General features: G+C 41.9%; 1 protein-coding gene across 5 annotated transcripts in view; it reads right to left on the bottom strand.

The window, feature by feature from the left end:
- Positions 1-24,865, bottom strand: part of VAV3 (vav guanine nucleotide exchange factor 3) — a 444,185-nt gene that overhangs the window by 339,294 nt on the left and 80,026 nt on the right. The window contains exon 1 of one of the 5 annotated variants that reach the window (XR_002825862.1): positions 7,063-7,355. The exons of 3 other annotated variants lie outside the window; for them this stretch is intronic. Coding sequence is in view for 1 of the 2 variants with exons in the window: in XM_023742205.1 (XP_023597973.1) it covers positions 7,063-7,275 (213 nt within the window). In the remaining variant the exon portion in view is untranslated. Of the gene's footprint in view, positions 1-7,062; positions 7,357-24,865 lie in introns of those variants that run through there. One more of the 5 variants, XM_023742205.1, reaches the window with a different exon arrangement.

Genomic DNA, 24,865 nt, shown 5'->3' with positions numbered 1-24,865 from the left:
AGGGTAGTAGAAGGAGAATCATAAAGAACTCTAGGAGGTAATATGGAAAAAAAAAACCTGGTAAATAAATATAGGTACGGGGAGAGGAAAAGAATGAAGAGTTATACCCAGCTCTCTGTCTTGAGCACTAATGGATGGCAAGGACATTCACTGAGTTTGATAACTTAGCAAGTGGGGGGCAGGGTATATAAAAGGGGGCCACAGATTGAGTCAAATATTCTATTCTTCACATAAAGTACCCAACCAGACCAGCTGCTGTGGAGTCAGTTCCGACTCACAGAGGCCCATATGTTAGAGAGTAAAACTGTGCTCCATAGGGTTTTCAATGGCTGTGACCTTTCTGAAATAGATTGCGAGGACTTTCTTCCAAGGTACTCTGAGTGGGTTCAAACCGCCAACTTTTCAGTTAGTAGTTGAGCACATAACCACTTGCGTCATCCAGGGACTCCTTCACATAAGCTGGTGTTGTTGGGTGCTGTCCAGTCGATTCTGAGTCATAGTAATCCCATGCGACTGAGTAGAACTGCCCCATAGGGTTTTCTTGGCTGTAATCTTTATGGAAGCATATCACCAGGTCTTTCACAGAGCCTCTTGGTGAGTTCAAACAGCCAACCTTTCAGTTAGCAGCCAAGAGCTTAACCATTGCGCCACCAGGGCTCCTCACATAAGACCCAGTACTTAAATGCTGCCCAGTCTCTCTCCCAGGTATGTTCCGTGGTAAGTGACACATTCTAAAAACACAGCCACCAGTCTTGTACCTCCACACTTACCCTCTCGGCCCCTTCAGAACTAAACGAATAGCTTCCTTATTACAAGCTGAGGAATGAAAATGGTAGGAAAACACTCAATGTAGATGTGGATAACCTTCAAAGAAGAAAGTTTTAACACCTTCAAGGTCTAAGACATCATAAATTACACATCACAGTCAATGAAGCATAAGTGGCTTTCCAAGGTGCAGCCTCCTGTCGTTACCACTTCAGTGCTAACAATACTGACGTTACAGAAAGGAAACATTTAAAGGTCAGGCTGCTACAGTTCACTATAAAACTCTAATCTCTCCTTTCCGTGTACCTCTTAAAAGTAAATGTATGGCTTCCTTTTTCTCTATGTGCATGAGAGCCATTTTGACATTTCTCAGCTAGACATATGTAAACAGGATCGCTTCCTTTTTTTTTTTTTAATTTGAAAGAATAAGCACTCACTTCTCTAAAATTGTTATCAAGAATGGACTAGTTGTGTTAACTAAGGCTACATAACAGGAAAAACCTCCACAGCTTATTGTGAAAGGAGTTATTTCAGTCCCAAGTGAGAAACGATACCTCGTGGGAAGGTCAGCGATTTCTAATACAACTTTACAACCAAAAAGAGTGACTGCAACCATCACAAACACCCAACATCCAAGCCTGATTACACTGTTTGATGAAGAAAGAAGTTCTCAGGGTTTCATTTCTTGATGGGACACTAGTTATCCCATTTGAAGGAGAGACTCTGAATTTTAGGGTTTGGAATAGTTCCAATTGTGACTTAACAGGCTGATGGACAATTTTGAAGGGCTCAGAAGAGACCACCATGAAGCCCATCAACTAAACAAACAAGCATTCAGGTACAATAAGAGCTTTCCTTATCAGTTCATCCTCAGTACAGACCTTATCAGGCCACTCCCCAGTGCCCGTCATCCTAACTCCTCCTCTATCCCTCTCCAAAGGGTTCGAATCATGGATGGGAAGGAAATATTAGTAAGTCAAGTTCCTTCCTTATCAAGTTTTCTGTTTCTGTGCCTTTCACCGTATCTTCCTCTCACTCCCTCTGTATATCTCACTTTTAAAGTCAGGTGAGCTAAATTTCATAGGTCTTGGAAATCTAATCAAAAAAAGAAAAGAAGAATGATTTTTATTTATATAGGGTCCTCATCTGTCCTTTTCCCTGTGGCTCAGAAGAGGCATCATTATCACTGTTCCAGTAAAAATTCTATCTAGAGATGTTTCCGGAATTCTTATAAAATAATTACTCTGCACTTAGCATCAGTTCGGGGCTGTACAATATCTTCAAATTATTTTCTTCTTGATCTCAATATTCCAAATGAATGAAGACCCTAAAGGACACTCAGGGAGGAAGGCCAGAAATGGGGCAGGGTTATTCCTTACCTCCAATCTTGTGCTAAAATCACTAAACCAAAATTCCCCTATTCTAGGTAAACTAAAAGTCAATATTTCTGTTTTGATTTATTGTCCAGACCATTGTTCATTTTTTATTTTAAATGGCTTAATCAAAAATAGTGATTTAATAACACTTAAAGTTACAGGGTTGCTTTTTTTTTATCTTCCCCAATGATTAAGTACTTTTATGGGTTATATACGGCTTTATTGAAGCAGTAAAGCTCATAAACATAAGGCTGAGCTGTAGAACACACGCATCCTCCTCTTCACTCCACAGCACCTGGTTCACGTCTGTGAAGGGAATAGCCATGCTTGGCTGTAATAAATCTGTTCACTCATCTACTGCTCCATGAAGTAGTAGGATTTTTTGAGGGCAGACACTATATTTATTTCATCTTTTTATCCTCAACACTTTTATAACAGACAAATGTCTGTTAAAGAAATTCATTAATGAGTGATGATGCAGTTTATCTGCATTAAAAAAATCAGGTAGCAACCATTCCCTGGTAGCCAGGAAATTCATAGTGAAATTTTATATGCAATCATCATCTTGTTCTCTTACTTATAACCAGTAACTAGGTTCTGTGGAGTCGATTTCAACTCATGGTGACCCTATATGCATCATAGTAGAACTATGCTCCATAGGGTTTTCAGGGCATGATTTTTAAGAAGTAGATTGCCAGGCCTTTCTTCTGAGGTGCCTCTGGATAGACTCAAACCTCCAACCTTTTGATTAGCCGCTGAACGTGTTAATCATTTGCACCACCCAGGGATTCCTACTTATATGATAGTGTAGCAATATATCTTTGTGTGTGTGTGTGTTCCAATAAAACTTTATTTCTATATAGCTTATAAAAACGGGCAGCGGGCCAGATTTGGCCCACAGACTATAGTCTGCTGACTGCTGATATAAAGCTAAACAAGGAATTAATTACCCTTCTCTGAGGGAAGGGCGGGAAGCCTGGTGGCGTGGTGGTTAAGAGTTCAGCTGCTAACCGAAAAGTGGGCAGTTCAAATCCACCAGGTGCTCCTTGGCTCCTTGGAAACCCTATGTGGCAGCTCCACTCTGTCTCATATGGTCGCCATGAGTCGGAATTGACTTGACGATAATGGGTAACAGGGGAAGAGAGTTGGTAGTGATCAGGAAGAGGGACCTGGGAGGCGGGTGATGATCTATTGCCTGGCCTCTGGGGTAGTTATAAAGTTTATGCTTTAAATAATTTGTTAAGCTGTATATATTTTACAAGGATCCTTGGTGGTGCAGTGTTTAAGCGCTCCACTGCTGAGACGTTAGCAATTCAAACTTACCAGCGGCTCCTCAGGAGAAAGATGTGGCAGTCTGCTTCTGTAAAGACCACAGCCTAGGAAATCCTATGCAGCACTTCTACTCTGTATTATAGGGTTGCTATGAGTCAGAATGGACTCAGTGGCAATGGGTTTGGTTTTTGGTATATTTTTATGCACTTTTTGAATTATACTATTGTCTTAGTCATCTAGTGCTGCCGTAACAGAAATACCACAAGTGGATAGTTTTAACGAAGAGAAATTTACTTCCTCACAGTCAAAGTAGGCTAAAAGTCCAAATCCAGGGCATCAGCTCCAGGGGAAGGCTTTTTCTCTCTGTCGGCCTTCTTCTCTTCGGTGTTCACCAGGACTAGGAGCTAGTCTGCACACAGACCCCGGTCCAAAGGACGCGCTCTGCTCCCGACACTGCTTTCTTGATGGTATGAGGTCCCCCTGTCTCACTGCTCACTTCTGTCTTTTATATCTCAAGAGACTGCCTCAGGACACAATCCAGTCTTGTAGACTGAGTCCTGCCTTACTAACACAACTGCCACCCATCCTCCCTCATTAACATCATAGAGGCAGGATTTGCAACATATAGGAAAATCACACAGTACCAGGAATCATGGCCAAGCCAAACTGATACACACATTTTTGGGAGGACATAATTCAAACCATGACATTCCACCCTTTGGCCCCCAAAAAATCACATCCTTGCAACATGGAAAACATATTCACCCCATCATATCATAGCAAAAGTCTTAACTCCAAATCCAAAATCCAAAAATTCCTCTTCATCTGTGAAATCTAGAATACAATTAATCTGCTTCCAAAGGTACAGTAGCAGAACAGGCATAAGCTAGACATTTCCATTACAAATGAGAGAAACTGCAGGGAAAGAATTGGTAACAGGCACCAAGCAAGTCAGCAGAACACATTACATTAGCCCTCAAGGCTTTGAAAATAATCCTCTGTTCTCTGAGACAATTTACACAGTGGCCCTGCCCTCCAGACTCTAGGTATTGGCCACAGTCTCTGGATTTTGAGTGGAGGTCCCTCGGCCTGGGCTTCAGCTCCACCTTCCAGGAACACTGGGACAGCACCTCTGCTCCCTTGGCTTTAGGCGCACCATTCTCCTAGTCCATCGGAGTGACAACTCCACCCTTAGAAACACCAGAGGCCATGGCTCCACCCTTTGAAACCCCTGAGGTCATGGCCATACCTTTTGAGACTGATGCAGCTCATCTTCTTGTGTCCCTTGTCTCTTCAGCTTCTGCTTCCTATGGCCTCTTGGCCCTCGGGCCTCATGCCCATATCTGCCCTGCTGGGGCAAGCATTCCAAAGCTCTGTAGCTCCACTGGTGTAAGTGCCTGGAGGCACCCCACTCCGCCAGAAAGCCTCATGCACACAGGCACTCAGCCCTCTCGCTCCATGGATGGGCTCCAGCGCCATCTCGCACTGGTCTCCTGGTTCTGCTGCTGTTGGTTCTCCGCCACTGCCACTTTTCTGCTGTCACTGCCACACGTCCATTCAGTTTTAAAACCGCTTTCACATTTTAAGTATCTGTTAGAGCAGCACCCCACTCTTGGTACCAAATTCTGTCTTAGTCATCTAGTGCTGCTATAACAGAAATACCACAAGTGGATGGTTTTAACGAAGAGAAATTTATTTCTTCACAGTCAAAGTAGGCTAAAAGTCCAAATTCAGGGCGTCAGCTCCAGGGGAAGGCTTTTTCTCTCCGTCGGCCTTCTTCTCTTCGGTGTTCCCCCAGACTAGGAGCTTCTCGGCGCAGGGACCCCAGTCCAAAGGATGCACTCTGCTCCCGACACTGCTTCCTTGATGGTACGAGGTCCCCTATACCTATTTTATTACAAGTTACCTCAAAAAAATTTTAGAAGTCAGTGACATGTTGATAATTATAAGTAAGATGAATAAAGATTTTAAATTATTAGGCACTCATGCTCATAAGCATTATTTTTCGTCTAGGTTGCCAGTCCCTGGTGTGTGTTCAAGGTTGCCTGGTAAGTGATTTTCAGGGGCCCCTTATCGGCTGTCAGCATAATACACACACAAGCCCTCTGCTGCTTTCAGCAGCTCTTGCCTTCACAAGAGGGAGCACTGTACCCCTCACTCTTGGCAGAACTTAGATCCTCTGTTTCAAAGGCAGGGCTTCAAACCATTACGAACCAGTTCAGTCATGGCCGATGAAGCGAAACTGGAAGAGACTCGAATTTTTACAATTTGGGTGATCCAAAACGATAACCAGAATGGGAAAAATTACAGGTGGAAGGCCTGGAATGGGAGACTCAGAAGAGGCGTAGTGAGTCCTTTCAGGAGTCTGATGTGTGTGTGAGATTGGATTACTGGCAGGACTATGGAGACCGACACACATTCAAAGCAGTGCAGTCAGCTGCCATCTTTGAGCAGGGCACCGCTGTTTCCAACTCTGCTCAAAATCCCATGGGTGAGAGATTCAGTTGCTATGCAACCCATAAATTGCTCTTATTTTCTAAGAGGGAGATTAAGTTTCTATTGGGGCTCTGACCCATAACTTTTCCCATTCTGGCTATCATTGTAGTTGAAGCAAATTTGAAAAATTCAGGTCTGTTCTGGTTTCGCTTCCTCAGCCATTACTGAATCAGGAAGAACCAGTTCAAAGCCCTGTTCATCTGTCAACTCCTGCATTAGCATCTGGACACAGAAAAACAAAATGTTGACAAACAGCATCACTGATCTCAAATATGCTGTTTCTAGTCTTTGAATGCCTTGGAAGTGCAGAGGTCAGAATTAGCCTGGAACATCTATTTTACTAAGTTCATGATTCTGCTGATGAAAGCAATGCATACCACTGCTTTTAATGAGGAAAAACAACATTTCATGCCGTTATCCAGAACACAGCTAATCCAAAACACACTAAAAATGATCTCACTGACATTTCAGAGAAGCCTTAGCAGGTTCCCTATTACACCAAAAACCAAACCCGTGCCAACTAGTCAATTCCAAATCATGGCGACACCTTGTTACAGAGCATAACTGCTCCATAGGGTTTTCTTGGCTGTAATCTTTATGGAAGCAAATGGCCAGGCCTTTCTTCCATGGTGCTGCTGGGTGGTTTCAAACTGCCATCCTTTAGGTTAATAGTCAAGTGCAAACATTTTATGCCACCCAGGGACTTGTTTCCCTATCAGGGGTACAGAAAATAATCATTTCTTTCTGCACAGGCTATAAAGAGGCTGTAAAATGTAGTAGCTTAAAGTCAGGATTTTGATATTGGTGAGAACAGTAACAATTTAGCAACAGTAATTATAATAATGGTAGTAATAGTAGCTGTGTAACAGTAGTAGTGGTGTTGTTAGGTTGGTAATGGTTCAGTGCTAGATTCCTGCCTTCCATTCAGGAGACCTGGTGTCCTTTCTCAACCAATGCACCTCATCCACCCATCTGTTACTGATGGCTCACATGTTGCTACAACACTGAACAGGTTTCAGCAGAGCTTCCAGACTAAGACAGACTTGGAAGAAAGGTCTGGAGATCTACTTGTGAAAATCAGCCAGTGTAAACCCTATGGATCACAATAGTCTGATCTCATTGTGTGTGGGGTTGCCATGAGTCGGGGGCTGACCTGATGATAGCCAGTAACAACCGTAACAACAGCAGTGGTAGTAATCAGAGTAGCAGTGGTGGTAATATCAGCTGCTGATGGAAACCTGAGGAAGAATCTAGCGCGTCCATATCCAGGATAGAAGTGGACTGCCCTTGCAAAGCAGAGGACCCTCAGGACGGCACAGCAGCCAGGAAAACAGTTCCCTGTAAAGCAAGGAACGGAAAACACCATGTTTATGTCACCCCAGAAGGAGGGGAACTGGGGTAGTTCCTCATCAGAGTACACACAACATTCAAATGAGGAAAAAGCCTGCAGTGACGCATAAATCCATGCCACTTTTAGAGATGAGCCTTACAAACCTGTTAATTCAGAGAACGAGAACAAATGATGTGTTCAAGTATGATCTAGAAAGAGTTTATCCAAATCCAAACAAGGAAGTTTGGCTGCAAGGAATTCCATCTCTTGCACCTAGCTCACTTACAAACATCCACCCAAGGAAGCAGCTGCAGATCACCCTATGCCTCACTGCAGCAGGACTGGGAGTTCCCCTCCCCCTCCATCCTTTCTCCCTCAGCTCACAACTGTCTGACCACCCCTCCTGCCTCACTCCACATAATGCCAAGGCAGGATTTGGGGTCGCCACAGGTACAAGAGGGAAGTAAAGAATAGAGGGAAAGTGCAGTGGATTAGTAACTTTTGTGTGTGGCCTTTCTAGCCATGGTCTTATAACTCCTAACCAGGTGACTGAGCAGAACTGTGTGATAGGGTGTGGCCTCCCAAAGAGATTGGTCAGTTTTGACTTAAAAGAGAGCAATTCCAGAGCAGAAAGGAGGAGCCCACTACAATCAAGGAAGGAGAAAACAGCAGGAGAGATCCAGCAGCAAAGAACCAGCAGCAAGAGACAGTGCATTGGGCTTCCTGGCCCATGGAGAGAGAAAGCTGAGTGCCTCTGGGCAGAGGCTGAGGGCATGTAAGACGTGTGCTCAAGAGCATAGCTGGGGAGAGGTTATCCTGATGGAAGAACTGGATCCTGAATGCTCTTGAGCCTGACTTGTAACTGTTACTTCCCCAATAAACCCCGTAATTGTGAATATGGTCTGTGAGTTCTGTGTGGCCATTGCAATGAATTATTGAACCCAGTAGAGAGTGCTGAGGGAGAGATGGTTGGTGTCAAGTCGATAGAGATGGCAGAGAGAGAAGGTGTATCTGACCTCCATCTCATGGGAATCAGCCTTGGGCTGTTCATCTTGGTTCTCCTTGTCCTTTGTGGGGTTCGAGGAGGTCAGACACCTCCCCAACGCCGTTTTTACAGAAAGTAAAGCCAAGTCTCTTCCTCCTCATTTAATGTGCCCTCGACTCTATCGGGTAGGTATTACTGTAATGCCCGTTTACAGAAGAGGCAACTAAGACATACCATACCAGACCAGTGGCCGTGAAGTCAGTTCTGACTCCTGGTGACCCCATGTGTCTGAGACTAGAACTGTGCTCCACAGGGTTTTCAATGGCTGATTTTTTTTGGAAGCAGATCACCAGGCAGTTCTTCCAAGGTGAACTTCAACTGCCAACCTTTCAGTTAGCAGACAAGAGCATTAGCTGTTTGCACCACCCATAGACTCCAATTAAGGCATACAGAGGTAAAACAACTGGCCGTAAATCACACAGCAAGTAAGTGGTGGAGAAAGGATTCAAACCTAAGCTGTTAGCTCCAAGGTCCATGCCTTTAACAACTATGATATTCTGTCTCCTGTGTGGTGGGCACTGTCCCAAGCTAGGGAGATGAGACCCACATGGCCAGCCCTGTAGTTCCCTTGTTTTTTTCCTTCACAGAGAATTTCAATCCCAGTATAAAAAGTACAGGTAAGCACTAGGTTAGTGAGAGTACAAAGAAGGGACTCTATCTGATGAAGTAGGGGTAGGTTAAGATTCATTTCTCCAATTAGCTGAACTGAGTATCTAAGGATGAACAAAAGGTAGTGAAAAACAGTATAGCAAGAAGCAAAGCGACTAGCTCCTACAAAGGCCTGGAGTTTTGGAAGAAATGCACTAGTTCATGCAACCTGAGCCACAAGAGCAGAGGGGAGAGCTGCAGAGATGAGTAAGGTTGGAAAACCAGGCTAGGGCCAGATTCCAACTGGAACTCAGAATTCATTCGTCCATAAGGCCCAGGTAATGAGTATGACTACTACCAGCAACAGTGATATGTTCCAGTTATGGCACCAAGCACTTTCCATGGAGTCCCTCAGTTAATGCACATAACAACCCTATTAGGAAGACATTACAATTCCATTCTATAGATAAGGAACTTGAGACACAGTAAATAGCCTAAGATGATGGTAGCTGCGTTAGTTTCCAGTGGCTGCTGTAACAGATGACCACAGACTTGGCTTAAAACTACAAAAACTTATTCGCTCATGGTTCTGGAGGCCAGAAGTCTGAAATCAAGGTGTCGGCAGGGCTGCACTCCCAGCAAAGGCTCTAGGGGAGAATCTGTTCCTTGCCTCTTCCAGCTTCTGCTGGCTGTAGGTGTCCTTTAGCGTGTGGCCGCATCACTCCAATGACACTTGTCATTGGATTTAGTGCCAACCCAAATAGTCCTGGATGATCTCATCTCAAGATCCTTAACATAATTACATTTACAAAGATCTTTTTTTCCCCAAATAAGGCAATATTCATAGGATCCAGCAATTAGGATGTGGACACTCGACCCACTATGGTAGCTAACAAGTGTTGTTGTTGGGTGCCATCAAGTTAATTTGACTGATGGTGACCCCATGTGACGGAGCAGAACTGCCTCACAGGGGCTTTTTTGGCTGTAATCTTTATAGATGCAGATCACTGGGTCTTTCTACCACAATCCTGCTGGGTGAGTTTGAACCTCCAACCTTTTGGTTAGGAGCTGAGCACTTAACCATCTGCACCACAAGGGCAAGTAGAGCCTGCACCCTTCCTCACCCATGTACACAGCCACAATGGGTGGCGGTAGTGGGTTCTGTAGCAGTGTCAGGATAGACTGCAGGCTCCTGCAGCTTAAACAGACCGTGCTCTTCTCCAAGGAAAGCCCGCAGGACACCATTCCTCAGGAAAAACATATTGGAGCAACTTAAACAAGCTCTACCTCCAAAGTTTTAAGAAGTCTAGGAGAATAACTGAGATAAGATGCGTTCTGCATAGCAGATGTGGATGCTTTCCCAGAAAAGCAGCTTTTCTCTTCCTACCAATCTTACTCATCTAGATTTAATGCTGCCCATGCTGGCAATTGTTGTCACGTTGTTCGTTTCCCAACTCCCACCCCTATACACACACACTCAGAGACCATGTTTTTGTATTTGTCACTGCACCAGTATTTAATATAAACTAAAGAGAAAAAAGATGTGGTTGTCATGGGTAAAACTTAGAAAAATGAGGGCACTTCCTTAAATACAACAAAAACACAGCTGAAAGCATTACATTAATGTTCTACTAATTATATTTTTCTATTCAAAAGCAAGAAAATAAGGAAAGTACAATTATGTCTTCCTTAAACACAGGTTATTATGTTAGGCTAGAAATAGACAGCATGTTTGTTGGTTTGTTTTCACCAGTCAAATAAAATGCCTCTCTGAGATTTGCCCTCAACCCAAAGGCAATGGACCAAACCACAGCCTTGGTGTCAGAGCAGAGGTTCAGTCTCCACCCTATACTCAGGGACGCTCTGCCCAACCCCACCAACAAGCAGCAATTGCTAGTAACTGCAGGCTGTTGCCACATGGCAGATTTCGGTAAAACTCCGGGAAGTCGGCTTTGATCTGAATCATTTCCACCATGAATTTGGTATTTTCCTTTGGCTAGAGTGACCTGCCAGTGAATGTTGCTAACAACAGCAACGATATCAAGAATATTCTTTTTTTTTTTTTTAATTTTTTTATTGTACTTTAGATGAAAGTTTACAGAACAAATAGTTTCTCATTAAACAGTTAGCACACATAATTGTTTTATGACATTGGTTATCAACCCCACGACATGTCAACACTCTCCCTTCTCGACCTTGGGTCCCCTATTACCAGCTTTCCTATCCCCTCCTGCCTTCTAGTCCTTGTCCCTGGGCTGTTGTGCCCCATTAATCTTGTTTTGTTTTATGGGCCTGTCTAATCTTTGGCTGAAGGGTGAACCTGGGGAGTGACTTCATTACTGAGATACAAGGGTGTCCAGGGGCCATACTCTCAGGGTTTCTCCAGTCTCTGTCAGGCCAGTAAGTCTGGTCTTTTTTGTGAGTTAGAATTTTGTTCTACATTTTTCTCCAGCTCTGTCCAGGACCCTCTGTTGTGATTCCTGTCAGAGCAGTCGGTGGTGGTAGCCGGTTACCATTTAATTGTACAGGACTCAGTCTGGTGGAGGCTGTGGTAGTTGTGGTCCATTAGTCCTTTGGACTAACCGTTCTCTTGTATCTTGTTTTTCAAGAATACTCTTATAACTAAATTTAAATTGGCTTTACATCATTGTATCAGTGCTCTACTAAATAATTAATTTTTGGACTAGAAACGTGTCCCAATACATAAAATCAGGAATCATCCCTTCTGGCTTTGTAATGGATTTTCTAGGCAATCTGAACTCAAATATTTTGTCCTTCTATCTCCATGATAAACCCTCCCCAAATCTCCATATATGAACATCCAAACTACATCACCATATTGTCCTTCACACTCAGAAATAAATTTCTTGACAACCATATGACTTAGTTTTCCATTTAAAATACTTGGATGCTGTTCCCATAAAGCCAGGGTGAAGGGGTGCCACTTTGCCACTTCTAATTGGTGCCACTACAATGCCCCAAGCCACACACCAAGGCGACCCCACTGCTCAGATATTTGGCCTTCTCTGATATTTTATGACCCCACTTTGTCTGGCCTCTTCTATCAGAACCAAACACTTATTAATTTTTTGAACTTATTAATTTTTCTGGCACATCTTTTATTTTTCCACTTCATTTTTCTGCTTTCTCATTTCTTTTTTGGTGACAAGGAGGAAACAGCATCATTAAATTTGAAATAATTGTTAATTTTATAAAATACTATATTGTCTGGACTCCGGCCAGCCTGTTATTCCGGCTCTATCTCAGAATTTTGGGAGGTTATTTTGTAAAATATTCTTAGGATCATACTTAAAAATACTGTGTTAATTCCTGAATTAAAGTAAAATAAAGATTAATGGCTGCTTCATAATCTTGGCAATAGTATTATGCCAACTGGAATAATGAAATAATAATACAGAGAATATTACTTTTAACAGTAAACTGTGATATCTTTACATTAAAAGAGGTAATCAGCAGTGCCACTAAAAATGAGTATATTTCGCGAAGTAATTTCAACTTCAGAAAAAAAGGCATATATAATTTTTCTCTAAAGCTAACCAACAAAATACAGTGAAACTCATGAGAGCCAGAACTCAGTGGGACGACCTTGTTTTTCCAGGTCTCGCAAGTTTTCCGCCTTTGACAGGGCGCAGTATTAGCACTATTCTGTCACCTTCTATTAGTGGAGAACATTGGCGTTTTCCTTCTCTGACAGGTTTCCATCTTACACAGGTTCCAGCTTTCGCAGGTTTTACTGTAAAATGTTTAAGCTGTTATTCAGATCATCAGAATACTTCTCTCTAGATATGTAACCTACCTTCCCCTCTTCCTTCTCCCACCTTCAAAGGAGATTATTCCTACTCTCAATTATTTTTATCCGATTATAGCATTTTACAGATTATAATTAATAAAACTTCTTCTGTCTACAAATTGTAGGCATCCAGAAGTCAGGGACCATTCCTTTGAATAAGGACTTTGACTAAATAATTACTGAATGCCTAGTAAGGCACAGTGCTGGGTCCTGTGAGGACATGAAGATGCAGGATGCCCTGTGTGGGCCCTGGAGGAGATTCCGCTGTCTATAACAGAGAAGAATATGCAAATGCTCTATTAGCAGTATAAACAAAGGGCCATGGTACACAGCATTAGGAGGAATTAATTCTGACAGAAGCAGATGGAATCTTAAAATTAGTAAGCTTTTGAGAGCCTGTAAAGAGAGGATGATGGTTTTATCAGGAAGAGACCAGAGTATAGGGAAAGGACAGGTGAAGAGGGTAGTGCAGGATGTTTTTGAGAAACAGTAATAATTCAGTGTGACTAGAGCAGGGGCTGGGATAAGACGGGGGAGTGGGGAGAATGGGGATAGCAGGATATCAGAAAGAAGAACACCAGGCCACATCATAGAGGTCTTGACAGCCGTCCTAGGATGCCTGCACTTCACCCGACAGGCAACATTGAGGCACAAAAGGTCTTAAGGCTACATGAGCGGCACAGTCGATATCTGTACCAGGAGTGGAGGCAGTGGCGGTTCAGTGGTAGAAATCTTGCCTTCCATGCAGGAGGCCCACGTTCAACTCCCGGCCAATGCACGTCCAGCAGAGCCACCACCCGTCAGTGGAGGCTTGTGTGTTGCTATGATGCTGAACAGGTTTCGGCAGAGCATCCAGACTAAGATGGACTAAGAAGAAAGGTCTGGCAATGTACTTCTGAAATCAGCCAATGAAAACCCTATGCAGCACAGCGGTCCGATCTGCAACTTATCAAGGGGATGGCGTTGGATTCTGTTGTGCATGCGGTCACCATGAGTCGGGGCCGACTGAACACTAGCTAACAACAGCAGGGTCACTCTCCTAAATGTTGCAAAGCCTCCTAACTATGCTTCATGCCCACTCTTGGGACCTCCGAAGCAGTTTCCACTGAGCTGCCAGAGTTCTCTCTCTTTTTTTTTTTTTACTGTGCTTTAGGTAAAAGTTTACACCTCAAGTTAATTTCTCATACAAAAATTTATACACATATTGTTTTGTAACATTAGTTGCAATCCCCACAATGCAGCAGCACACTCCTCCTTTCCACCCTGGGTTCCCTGTGTCCATTTGACCAGTTCCTGTCCCTTCCTGCCTTCTCGTCCTGCTTTTGGACAGGAGCTGCCCACTTGGTCTCCTATATCTGAGTGAACTAAGAAGCACATTCCTCATGTGTATTCTCTTTTTAAATGTAAGTCAGATCACAACTCAGCTTAAACTTACATGGCTTCCTACTGCTCTGGGGATGAAGCATCCAACAGTAGGAAATGCGTGACTCTCACTGACCTCTCCCAGACGCCTGCCACTCCTCTTTCCATCACTGCCCACACTGTGGTCACATGACCTCCATCCTCTCTACTCCACACATGTGGTCTTCAGTCTGGAACCCACCTTCCCTTAACCAAGGCCCACTGACCTTCCAAGCCTTGTCTTACATATCATCTTCTCAGAGAGGCCTTCCCTGATATGAAACATTAGATTAGGAGCCCTGTTTTCATAGAGCCTGAGTGTCTCCTTCAGGAATTGTAATGAAACAATAATTTGTGCAATTATTCATTTCATGTCTTTCTCCTCTACTAGTCGATAAGCCCCATAGGGGGAGGGACTATGTGTTATTCCCCAACAGATCCCCAGATCCTACCTAAGTGTAGTTGTTCAACAGACATTTATTGAATTTACAAACAGATGTTTTCTTAAAGCAAATTGTGTCTTTCCATGGAAAATAACAACCCCCCCCCCCGGCTTATCTGATTTTCTCATAAGGAGTTTACATACATCTGAGCTGCTGATACAATTATACTTCAGAAAACTAAAATCAGGCTTTCAGAGAATCTCCACTAGTCTAAATACAGGCCCATACACAAAGTAAACCAAAACCTCTGCTAAGCACTTAGAAAAAAGATGCCCCAAAGCATATACACGAAACTCTATTCACTGTTAGTCTGCACACAATTCTCACACATTTGAGTATCTAAATTCTAGTTTCAATATTTTCTGAGTATCCACCAGGTACTCAGAACTATGTGTGAGACAGTGAAGTTAAAAAGATGGATAATACTCATCGGTTTCTCACCCTAAAGAATTCCTTGTCTAATGAAAAACGCTGAACACAATTACCACATGAACTGAATGTGACCACGGGGCAGAGAGTTTGGGATTAGGCTTCACACAGAGGCTGGCATTTGTGCACAGTCTTAAAGCATGGAGTGGGTTTTACTAGATAAAGCAGGAGGCAAGCAAGCAGAGTGAACAGTGTGTGCAAAGACAAGTAAGAGTTAAGGTAGTTAAGGTCACGGCAAGTTAGGTAGATGGTGAGTACTGCAATGTCTGGAGCCTGGGCTGGAGGAATGGAAGATAGGGTATTGCGGCGGGGGCGGTGGGCATGGGAAAGAGGAAGGTGGGAGATGGAAATGGAAAAGCAGATTGGGACCACATTGTGAAAGTTCTTATATACCCTGCTAAAGAATGGAGACTTTGTCCTCTAGGAGTATGGAGAATAAACCAGAATTGGGAAGACAGTTATGTCTGGGAGACCATTCAGGCAGCCAGCCATAGTCTACTGAAACTCTGCAAGAGCTTACACGAAGACCCTGACAAGGAGGTGGGAAAGAAGCTGGAGTTAAGATACATTTCTGGGGTGAAATTTAGAAGTGATAGGAAAAGCACTAACAGCAGCAGCAAGCAATAGTTTACAATAAGGAGGGAAACAGCAACACTAAGAAAATACTGAAAGACAATTAAAAACATAGCACACTGAGACTTTTTACTGTAGGTATTTAGTTTTTAGCTATTGTCCTAAATCTCCACACATACACACACACATACAGAGTCGTGGGAGCATTACTGCACTATATTATAGCATTCCAATCAATACTCATAATTTTAGTCCTTAAGTCAGCAAGAAATATAAAATTTTAGAAAGATATATATGCAAAATGATTTTTTAAAGGTATGGGAAAGATACTGTCACCAAATATCTGTTCTCCCTGATTTTTTTTTTTAAGTTGGACAAATGGCTAACTGACATAAACCACTTCATTGTCCAGACTCCGATGCAGCTAGGTAGCCATGTGACTAAGGTCTGCCCACTGGAGTGTCCTGAGTGGAAGAGGGAAACGGAGAAGGAAGAGAGCGAAAACGAACTCTTTGCTGTATTCCTCATTCCTTCCTCCCTCCTGTAGCCTCCATCCATCCTGTGGATATTGTCATCTTGGACCATGGGGTTCAGGTGAGGCATGGCAAAGCAAGATGACAGGAGCCTGGGTCCCTAAGACTAGGCAGCACCACACCAGTCTAGGATCAGCCCGTATTTTTAGATGAGAAAATAAACTTCTATCTTCTTTAGACAGATAGCTGCCACCAAGTCAACTCTGTCTTATGTGATCTTAGGTACAACAGAAGGAAACGTTGCTTGGTCTTGCATCATCCTCACAATCTCTAGCACGTTCTAGTCCATCATTGTGGCTACTGTGCTGATCCATCTCACCGAGGGTCTCCCTCGCCCTCACTGGCCCTCTACTTCACCAAGCATCATGTTCTCCTCCAGTGACTGATCTTTCCTAATGACGTGTTCAAAGCAAGTGAGTAGGACAATGCTGTGATCCATTAGGTTTTCAGTGGCTAATTTTTGGAAGTAGATAGCCAGGCCTTTCTTCCTAGTCTGTCTTAGTCTGGAAGATCTGCTGAAACTGTCTACCATGGATGACCTTGCTGGTATTTGAAATACCAGTGGCAAAGCCTCTAGCATCACAGCAACGTGCAAGCCAGCATAGCAGACAAACTGACAGACGGGTGCTGGCTATCTTCCTAAATTCACTATTATTTTTAGTTTTTTGATCATTCATAGTCAAACCTAACTAACATAAGGGGTTAACAGTAAACTTAGCTTCCCAGAAAACTAACTCCTATATATGACTCATTTCACCAGAATTTTAGGTAGTAGAGATTTTACCCTAGATTCACTTGGCCCCAAAAAGTGGATGTAGTCTTTAAAAAATCACAGCAAAAACAAGCATACTAGAAGTTGAAAGTGACAAGATAGTCCTATTGTCACTACCATATTAGCTGTTCCCAGATGTGGTTATTACTTCACACGTCACATCCCAGCCACTGAGCTGACCACAAGGCACCACTGCTGTAGTGCATGGTTATTCCTACAAGATGTCCTCTCCTCTGAAAATTGTTTCTGATTTCCCCAAACTGTGAGTATAGGACTCAAACACAGTTAAGATATCACTTTCTTTCTTAATGCCTTTTAGTAGGCTTCTTCTACACACTGAATATCTTAGGAACAAAATTATTCTCATATATACTTATTAAGGAGCCCTGGTGGCGCAGTGGCTAAGCACTCAGCTGCTAACCAAAAGGTCAGCAGTTTGAATCTACCAGCCACTCCTCAGAAGAAAGATGTGGCAATCTGCTTCTGTAAAGATTACAGCCTCAGAAACACTATGGGGCAGTTCTACTCTGACCTATAGGGTCACTATGAGTTGGAATCAACTCATTGTCAACAGGTTTGGTTTTTGGTATATCCATTATTATTTTTCTGTGCTCAATTACATTCTATTTTCTGTCCACATTTCTAACCTCTCTAATTGCATTTATATTCTCTTACATCCACATTCCTCTCAATTTGCATTAACCCAAATTGTATGTAAATCATACTACTGTTGAGTTTATTACCTGACAGAGAAACTTCTTTATGCTCTGTGCTCCAGGTTTTAGCTCTCTGCCCATGATTTCGCAGTATTTTATTAATATAAAGTTGCATTTTTTTCCAAGTTCAATCTGAATGCTTATGATGTGCATTAAAATCACTACATTAGCAAGAACTGAATTACAGTTCTAATTTTTATAGTTACATCATATATGTTATCTTGTGTGTTTACATATACACATGCTCATACATGATTTGTTTTCTAAATAAATATCAACACTTCATATTTCCTTGTGGAAATATTAACCAAGTATAATATTAGCCTGATAAAAACATCCTGATGAAGTACAGAAAATGTTTCTTGGTCTTTTCTCCTTCCCACCATTCTTAGCCTGCCAGTATACCCTCCCGGGAGATTTGTATCCTGTTTAGAAACCTACTAATCCAAACAACCGCCATGACCTCTCACCACACCATCATCATACACACCAGCCCTAGGCTCAAAGTCAAATTAACAGTGCTTTATTTTCAGTGGCAATGGAAAATCTAAGAAGAAAAAAGGCAGGGATGTATTAACCCAAGTTCTGTGAATTCCCATTGCCAGATATCTTTAGTCTTCCTTCTTTCAGTCAAATCTTCCAAGTAAATTTAATTTCAATGAATTAAATGTTTTATCCTTCTGTTTCCTCAGCTCTAGTAAATAACTTCTACAGTCCCCAAATCATCATCCAACTTAGCCATTTTTTTTCACCAAAAATTGAATATTTAAGATCATACAACTTCCCAAGGGATTGGGTACATCATTCTAGAACTATCTTCCACCTAAACAGATATTTATAGGCTGTTTCTTCAGCACTAGTTATCTATGGCTACACTAGTATTATAAGGCAGATGTGGTGTAGGTTTTCTTTTTTTTAATCCAACACTGATTGAAGTGCCGTGCTATGTGATTTTGAGCAGTTCATTAGCAAATGTAGTTTTCTCTGCCTAGAATGGCATTTCTGTAGGAAGACCATTGTCCTGATTTACCCTACTGTAATTATTGATACTGTCCTTTTCAAAAAAAAAAAAAAAAGTCCTGGTTTGGGAAATAAATCACGTAGTCACTTTACCTTTTCTCTTTCTCTCCCGAGAAAATTCCTCATTCTTCAAACCCCAGATCAAATTATACTTCTCTGTTAAGGTTTCCCTAACAATTCAAGGTAAAGCTGGTCATTCTCTCCTCTCAGATGTTGTATCACTTTAATTATATTTGTTTTATAAAATGTGCCAAATTGCATAGTAGCAGAATTGAATTTTTTATTCATTTTTGCATTCCCTGAACATAACCTGATACAAAGCAAGTGCTCTGGATGCAGCAAAAGAAGGAGGAGGAGAAAAGACCCAGGTGCAAATCCTTGCTCTGCCATCAGGAAATTTGAGAAACGGATAATTTAGTGCTGTGATTAAGAATGGGTTCAGGAGTAAGACAGGCCAGTATTCAAATCATCCACCCACTCGCTAGGTGAACAAAGAGAGGCTACTTAATGTCTCCAAGCCCCAGACTGTAAAATGTAGAAAATTTTATCATCTTCATAGGATAGTGAAACTATGCGTATCAAGTGTCAACCAAGCAGTAAGTGCTCAGTAAATATTGCTTATTGTCATTGATAATAACAAAGTATATACCAATAAAAAAATATATTCTAATTGTATAGGATTAGGATCTCATAATGGTATATATACCATTGTTAGTGGAATTGTCATGATCAGACAGTCACTTAAGCTGAGTCTTGGTCTCTCCATTTATAAAGCAGAGATAATTATATCTCCCTAACAAGACTGCTGTATTAGATAAGATAATCTATGAGGACTCTAAGTTTCATTAATTCACGCATTCATTAAACTTGGACTGAGTGCCCAGTATGTGCCAGGCATCACGTTAAGCACAGTGCTCAATGCAAGGCTAAATGCCAAGGATACAAAGAGAAGTTAAGACAAGCTCCTTCTCCCAAGGAGTTCATCGTCTAGGAACAACAGTAAGAAGTGGTACAAATGCAAATATCACTACTATTCTCTTCACTGTCTTGTTAACTTCATTCTCTGATTTTTCTGGCTTTTTGTTTCTTTGTTTTTTAAAATTCTTCAACCAATTCTCCATTCTCCACTTTGATATCTGAATTTGGGATACATTTAAGATATTACTTCCCTTACTCAGGAAAAAATACACAAAGGGAGTCACAAAATCAATAGAAGACACAAAAGACCACGGCTATAAATGCATTAAAACAATAAATTCATTTAAAAATATAAGCATTCTATGAAATTCTTTGGTGTGTGAAATTCTTTTCCCAGAGTTTCTGCAAATCAAGTATTTCGTTTGCTCATGTCATACTCTCAGACACTTTCACTGAATTATGAATTACCTATTTATCCTTCCTCAAGGTTGAAGAAGACAATGGTGACTTTTTTGGCATAGTCTTTCCCCCATCCCTGGACCCACTGGGAATGCCAGCATGAATATTTCAACCTTCACTTTACTTGTCCCTTCTCCATGTACTAGACTGTGTGGAGTCTAGCACGAGGCTAGGTGCTATCTAGCCTCTAGTCTGCAGCTAATATAAAGGACTTTCCAGATGATTCTGGGTAGAAACAGCTAGAATAGTTCAATCAAAACCAGAGACTGCAAAAAAAAAAATCTATCTACTGTATATGAACAGTGACTAAAAGAGATCTTAAAATTTCAAACTATTTGCTCATGATTTAATATGATTATAAAATATATCTTCGCAACTGTTTTCCCCACATTGATACCCCTAATAGTAGAGGTGAATAAACTCATATCCCTGGCATTATGGTTGCCTGAAGCTGTCCAATCCACGCACATCCAGGATTTATGTTATACAGTAAAATCTGTGAAAGCTGGAACCTGTGTAAGGTGGAAAACTGTCGGAGAAGGAAAATGCAAATATTTTCCACTAATAGAGAGCAACAGAAAAGTGGTAAGACTGTACCCTGTCAAAGGCAGAAAACTTGTGAGACCAGGAAAAACAAGGAAGTCCCGGCGAGTTCCAGCTCTAATAGGTCTCATCATATAAATTTTGCCTTCTAGGCCATTTAAAAGAAGCCCTAGTGGTACAATGGTTAAGCACTCAGCTGCTAACTGGACCCACCAGCAGCTCTGCAGGAGAAAGATCTGGTGATCTGCTCCTGTAATGATGACAGTCTAGAAAACCCTATGGGGCAGTTCTACTCTGTCGCATGGAGGTCACTATGAGTCAGAATCAACTCAATGGCACCCAACAACAACAGGCCATTAAATAGTAATGTTTGTTTTAATACAAAAGGTGTCTCAAATTATTTATCATAGAGTTGAGCCCCACTCCACTCCACTGCCCAAACTTCCCATACAGTCTGCTAGTATAGCTATGTCATTGCTATTTGGCTAAAAAAACAAAAACAAATGCCTATTTAGAGGGTCTGAAGGAGGGAGGAGAATTCAGGAGGAAGGAACTGAGTTCCAAGACAAGAAGAGAGCTATGGGGATGAAGGGAAGCAGAAGCAGGAATGTGGGGCAACAATGACAGAACTTAACCCCAGGGTTTCAGAGACTTCTCAGAGAACTTTCACCACAGGACAAGAGATGGGGGCTAAAGCTAATATGACTTCCTCACAGGCAAAGAAAACCACAGCTAACGTTTGGATTCCACTTACACTGTGTTTATCAAGGTGCTCCTTCACATTGCTTGTCATCTGCTGTTGTAAAAACAATGCAGGAATTTGAATAATATTGTTTACTATGTGCCAGGCACTATTCCGAGCACGTTAAATACTGTTGTTGTTACGTGCTGTCAGGTCAGCTCCAACTCATAGTGACCTTATGTATATTAGAAGGAAACAGTGCCCGGTCCTATGCCATCCTCACAATCTTTGCTATGTTTAAGCCCACTGTTGCAGCCACTGTGACAATGTGTCTCACTGAAGGTCTCCCTCTTTTTCACTGACCCTCTACCAAGTATGATGTACTTTTCCAGTGATTGGTCCCTCCTGATGATGTGTCCAAAGTAAGCAAGAGAAAGTCTTGCTATTGTTGCTTCTAAGGAGCATTCTGGCTGTATTTCCTCCAAGACCAATTTGTTCATTCCTCTGGCAGTCCAAGGTATATTCAATATCCTTCACTAACACCACAATTCCAATGTGTCAAATTCTTCTTCAGTCTTCCTTTTTCACTGTTCAGCTTTCACATGCATATGCGATGACTGAAATGACTATGGCTTGAGTTAGGCGCACCTTAGTCAACAAAGTTACATCTTTAAGATTTTAAAAAGTCTTTTGTCACAGATTTGCTCAATGCAATACATCATTTGATTTCCTGACCGCTGCTTCCATGAGCACTGATTGTAGATCCAAGTAAAATGAAATCCTTAACAACTTCAATCTTTTCTCCATTTATCATGATGTTGCTTATTGGTCTAGTTGTGAGGATTTCTGTTTTCTTTATATTGAGGTGCAATACATACTTAAGGCTGTCGTCTTTGATCTTCACTAGTAAGTGCTTCAAGTCGTCTTCACTTTCAACAAGCAAGGCTGTGTCATCTGCATACTGCAGGTTGTTAATGAGTCTTCCTCCAGTCCTGACGCCTCATTCGTCTTCACACAGTCCAGCTTCTCAGATTATCTGCTCAGGATACAGACTGAATTAAGTAAAATGAAAGGCTGTAACCCTGCTGCGCACCTCTTCCAATTTTAAACGACGCAGTAGCCCCGTTATGTTCAAATGGCTGCCTCTTCATCTATGTTCAGGTTCCACATGAGCATAAGTAAGTGTTCTGGAATTCCCATTCTTCTTAATGTCATCTATAATTTGTTATGATCCACACAATCAAATGTCTTTGCATAGTCATAAAACACAGGTACACATCTTCCTGGTATTTTCTCCTTTCAGCCAACATCCATTTGACATCAGCAATAATATTCCTTGTTCCACATCCTCTTCTGAATCTGGCTTCAGGTTCTGGCAGTTCTCTGATGTATGGCTGCAGTTGTTTTTAAATTATCTTCAGCAAAATGTTGCTAGCATACAGTGTTAACGATATTGTTCAATAATTTTCACATACCTCATTCAATCCTCACACAATCCTTGAGGTGGCTACTCCCATTTTACAAACGAGAAAACAAAGGCAGGGAGAGGTTGAATTCTTGTCCAAGGTCACACAGCCAGTAAATGAAGGAACGGGTATTCAAACCTAGGCAACCTGGCTTCATAGTTCCTACTCTAACCATTACACTATACTTTTAGACTACCGAATGTCCCAGGAAAGAAAATTTTAGGTGACTAGCCACTTTACTGACTTCTGTACACTTTTCAAAGAGTAACAATATTCATATTTGTATTTTATTAAATTGTAATCCTACCTCAATCATGGATCCTTCAAGTTCAAATATCAATTACATATACATTTGCATACTTTTACACAATTGTGGAATTTTATGTCTAGCATACATGAGCCACACGGACATATTTTTTAAAAAAATCTGCATCGTTATTGTGCATATGAAGCTCATAGGAATTTACCCGTGAAACACTTTGGCAGTAACATCAGGGAATTGATGTGGCATAGGGAGGTGTTTAGTGAGGTGACATCAGAAATGCCATGCATCTGCCCCAACGGAGATCCATTTTCAGCTTGGATTCTCCCTGCCAGAGGAGAATTCTCCCTCTCTCTCCCCACGGCGATGGTACGTGCAGAACTCTGATTCCACCAGGACAGAGCAGACCCATAATGTTCAATTTAGGGAGCCAGACTGCTGCAGAACCACAGAGCCATTTCTGTAAAATATTAGTAGGCAACCTGCATTTGGCAGAATGCACTGGACATAAATCAAGTGTTGAAAAGAATATCAACTGATACAGGTCTCCATTTGGAGACTTGAATTTGAGCAAGTTCATAAGAACTGGCACGCAGAGGGGAATGCCAACCTCACCAACCTCACCCTGCCCAAGAACTATCCATCTTCCAATATCATTAGGGTCATCACCACCCTCATCCATCAAATTAACTGCATAGCAGCCATTATTACCCATCTGAGATATCTAAAATGCCATGTATATTCTCTTTATTTAGTGTATTGCTTTTGTTGTTCAATATTACTGAATTTAAAAAAATATATTTATATAAAAACTAAAGCTATTCACTCACCAATTTGCCCCACCCCCCGCAGACACACTGGGATTGGCCTAAGGGTAAGGGGTGGGGAGGGATTTCTACATGGTGCTCAAAATTTCATCTTTATGAAAACTGGTACTCAGTTATTAGTCAAGGAGACAATCTCTATAAAAAATTATTTCTATAGGAATATCAGATTCTATTTATAACATCTTTACCTACTGTTTGTATTATGTTATAAGAGGAAGAATTGGAAGCATCTGCAACTTAAGTCTATAGCACGCCACACGTAGGACTAAACAGTATGTAGCTGGGTATCCTGATTCTGAACACTGAGCAGATCCTCAGAAAGCCCCTCCCAGAAATAAACAGGAAAAGAAATTCCTGTACAAGACAGTGCTCAGCAATCAACAGATACAAAGCCAGATGTCGTCAAGTCAATTCCGACTCTCGGCAACCATGTGTACAGAGTAGAACTGGGCTCCAGAGGACTTCCAAGACTGTGACCTTTCAGAAGCAGATCACCAGTTTCTTCTGAAGCATCTCTACCGGAAAAAAAGAAAAAAACTCGTTGCTATTGAGTCGATCTGAACTCATAGCAACTGTATAAGACAGAGTAGAACTGGCCCAATAGGGCTTCCAAGAAGCAGCTGGTGGATTTGAACTGACCTTTCAGTTTGCAGCCATAGCTCTTAACTACTGCACCACCAGGGCTCCAAGGCATCTATCTCTAGGTGGGTTCAAACCACTAACCTTTCAGAGCAGTCAAGCACTTAACCATTTGCACTAGGAGAGTAAAACAGACTGAGACCCAAAGACGTCTACAATCAACTGGAAGGGTTAAACCAGTACAGAGAATATGATAACCCAGGAAAGAGCAATGACAACTGCCCATAAGTGCGAAAGACTTCAAGTCACCACCACTGAACTGAAAATTCCCCCGGGCCCAGGCTGTGGTTAGTTGTCTTTGCATCTCAGTTACCTACAAAGAGGCAAGTGATAAACCCATGTTGAATAAACAACTAAATGAATAAATGCCTTTGACTACTTCACACACAACAAAGGAAGAGAGGACTGTGTCTTAAAAGCTTGGCTTTTCTCTAAAGGAGAAGCCATAAGAATTGGAAGAGCAGAGAAAGGAAGAAAAAAAGGGCAGAAAAAAGACAAG

The sequence above is a fragment of the Trichechus manatus genome, unplaced genomic scaffold, assembly GCF_000243295.1.
Source record: "Trichechus manatus latirostris isolate Lorelei unplaced genomic scaffold, TriManLat1.0 scaffold00204, whole genome shotgun sequence".
Classification (NCBI taxonomy): domain Eukaryota; kingdom Metazoa; phylum Chordata; class Mammalia; order Sirenia; family Trichechidae; genus Trichechus; species Trichechus manatus.
Note: the sequence above shows the minus strand (reverse complement) of the source record. Positions and strands in the feature narration are given on the sequence as shown.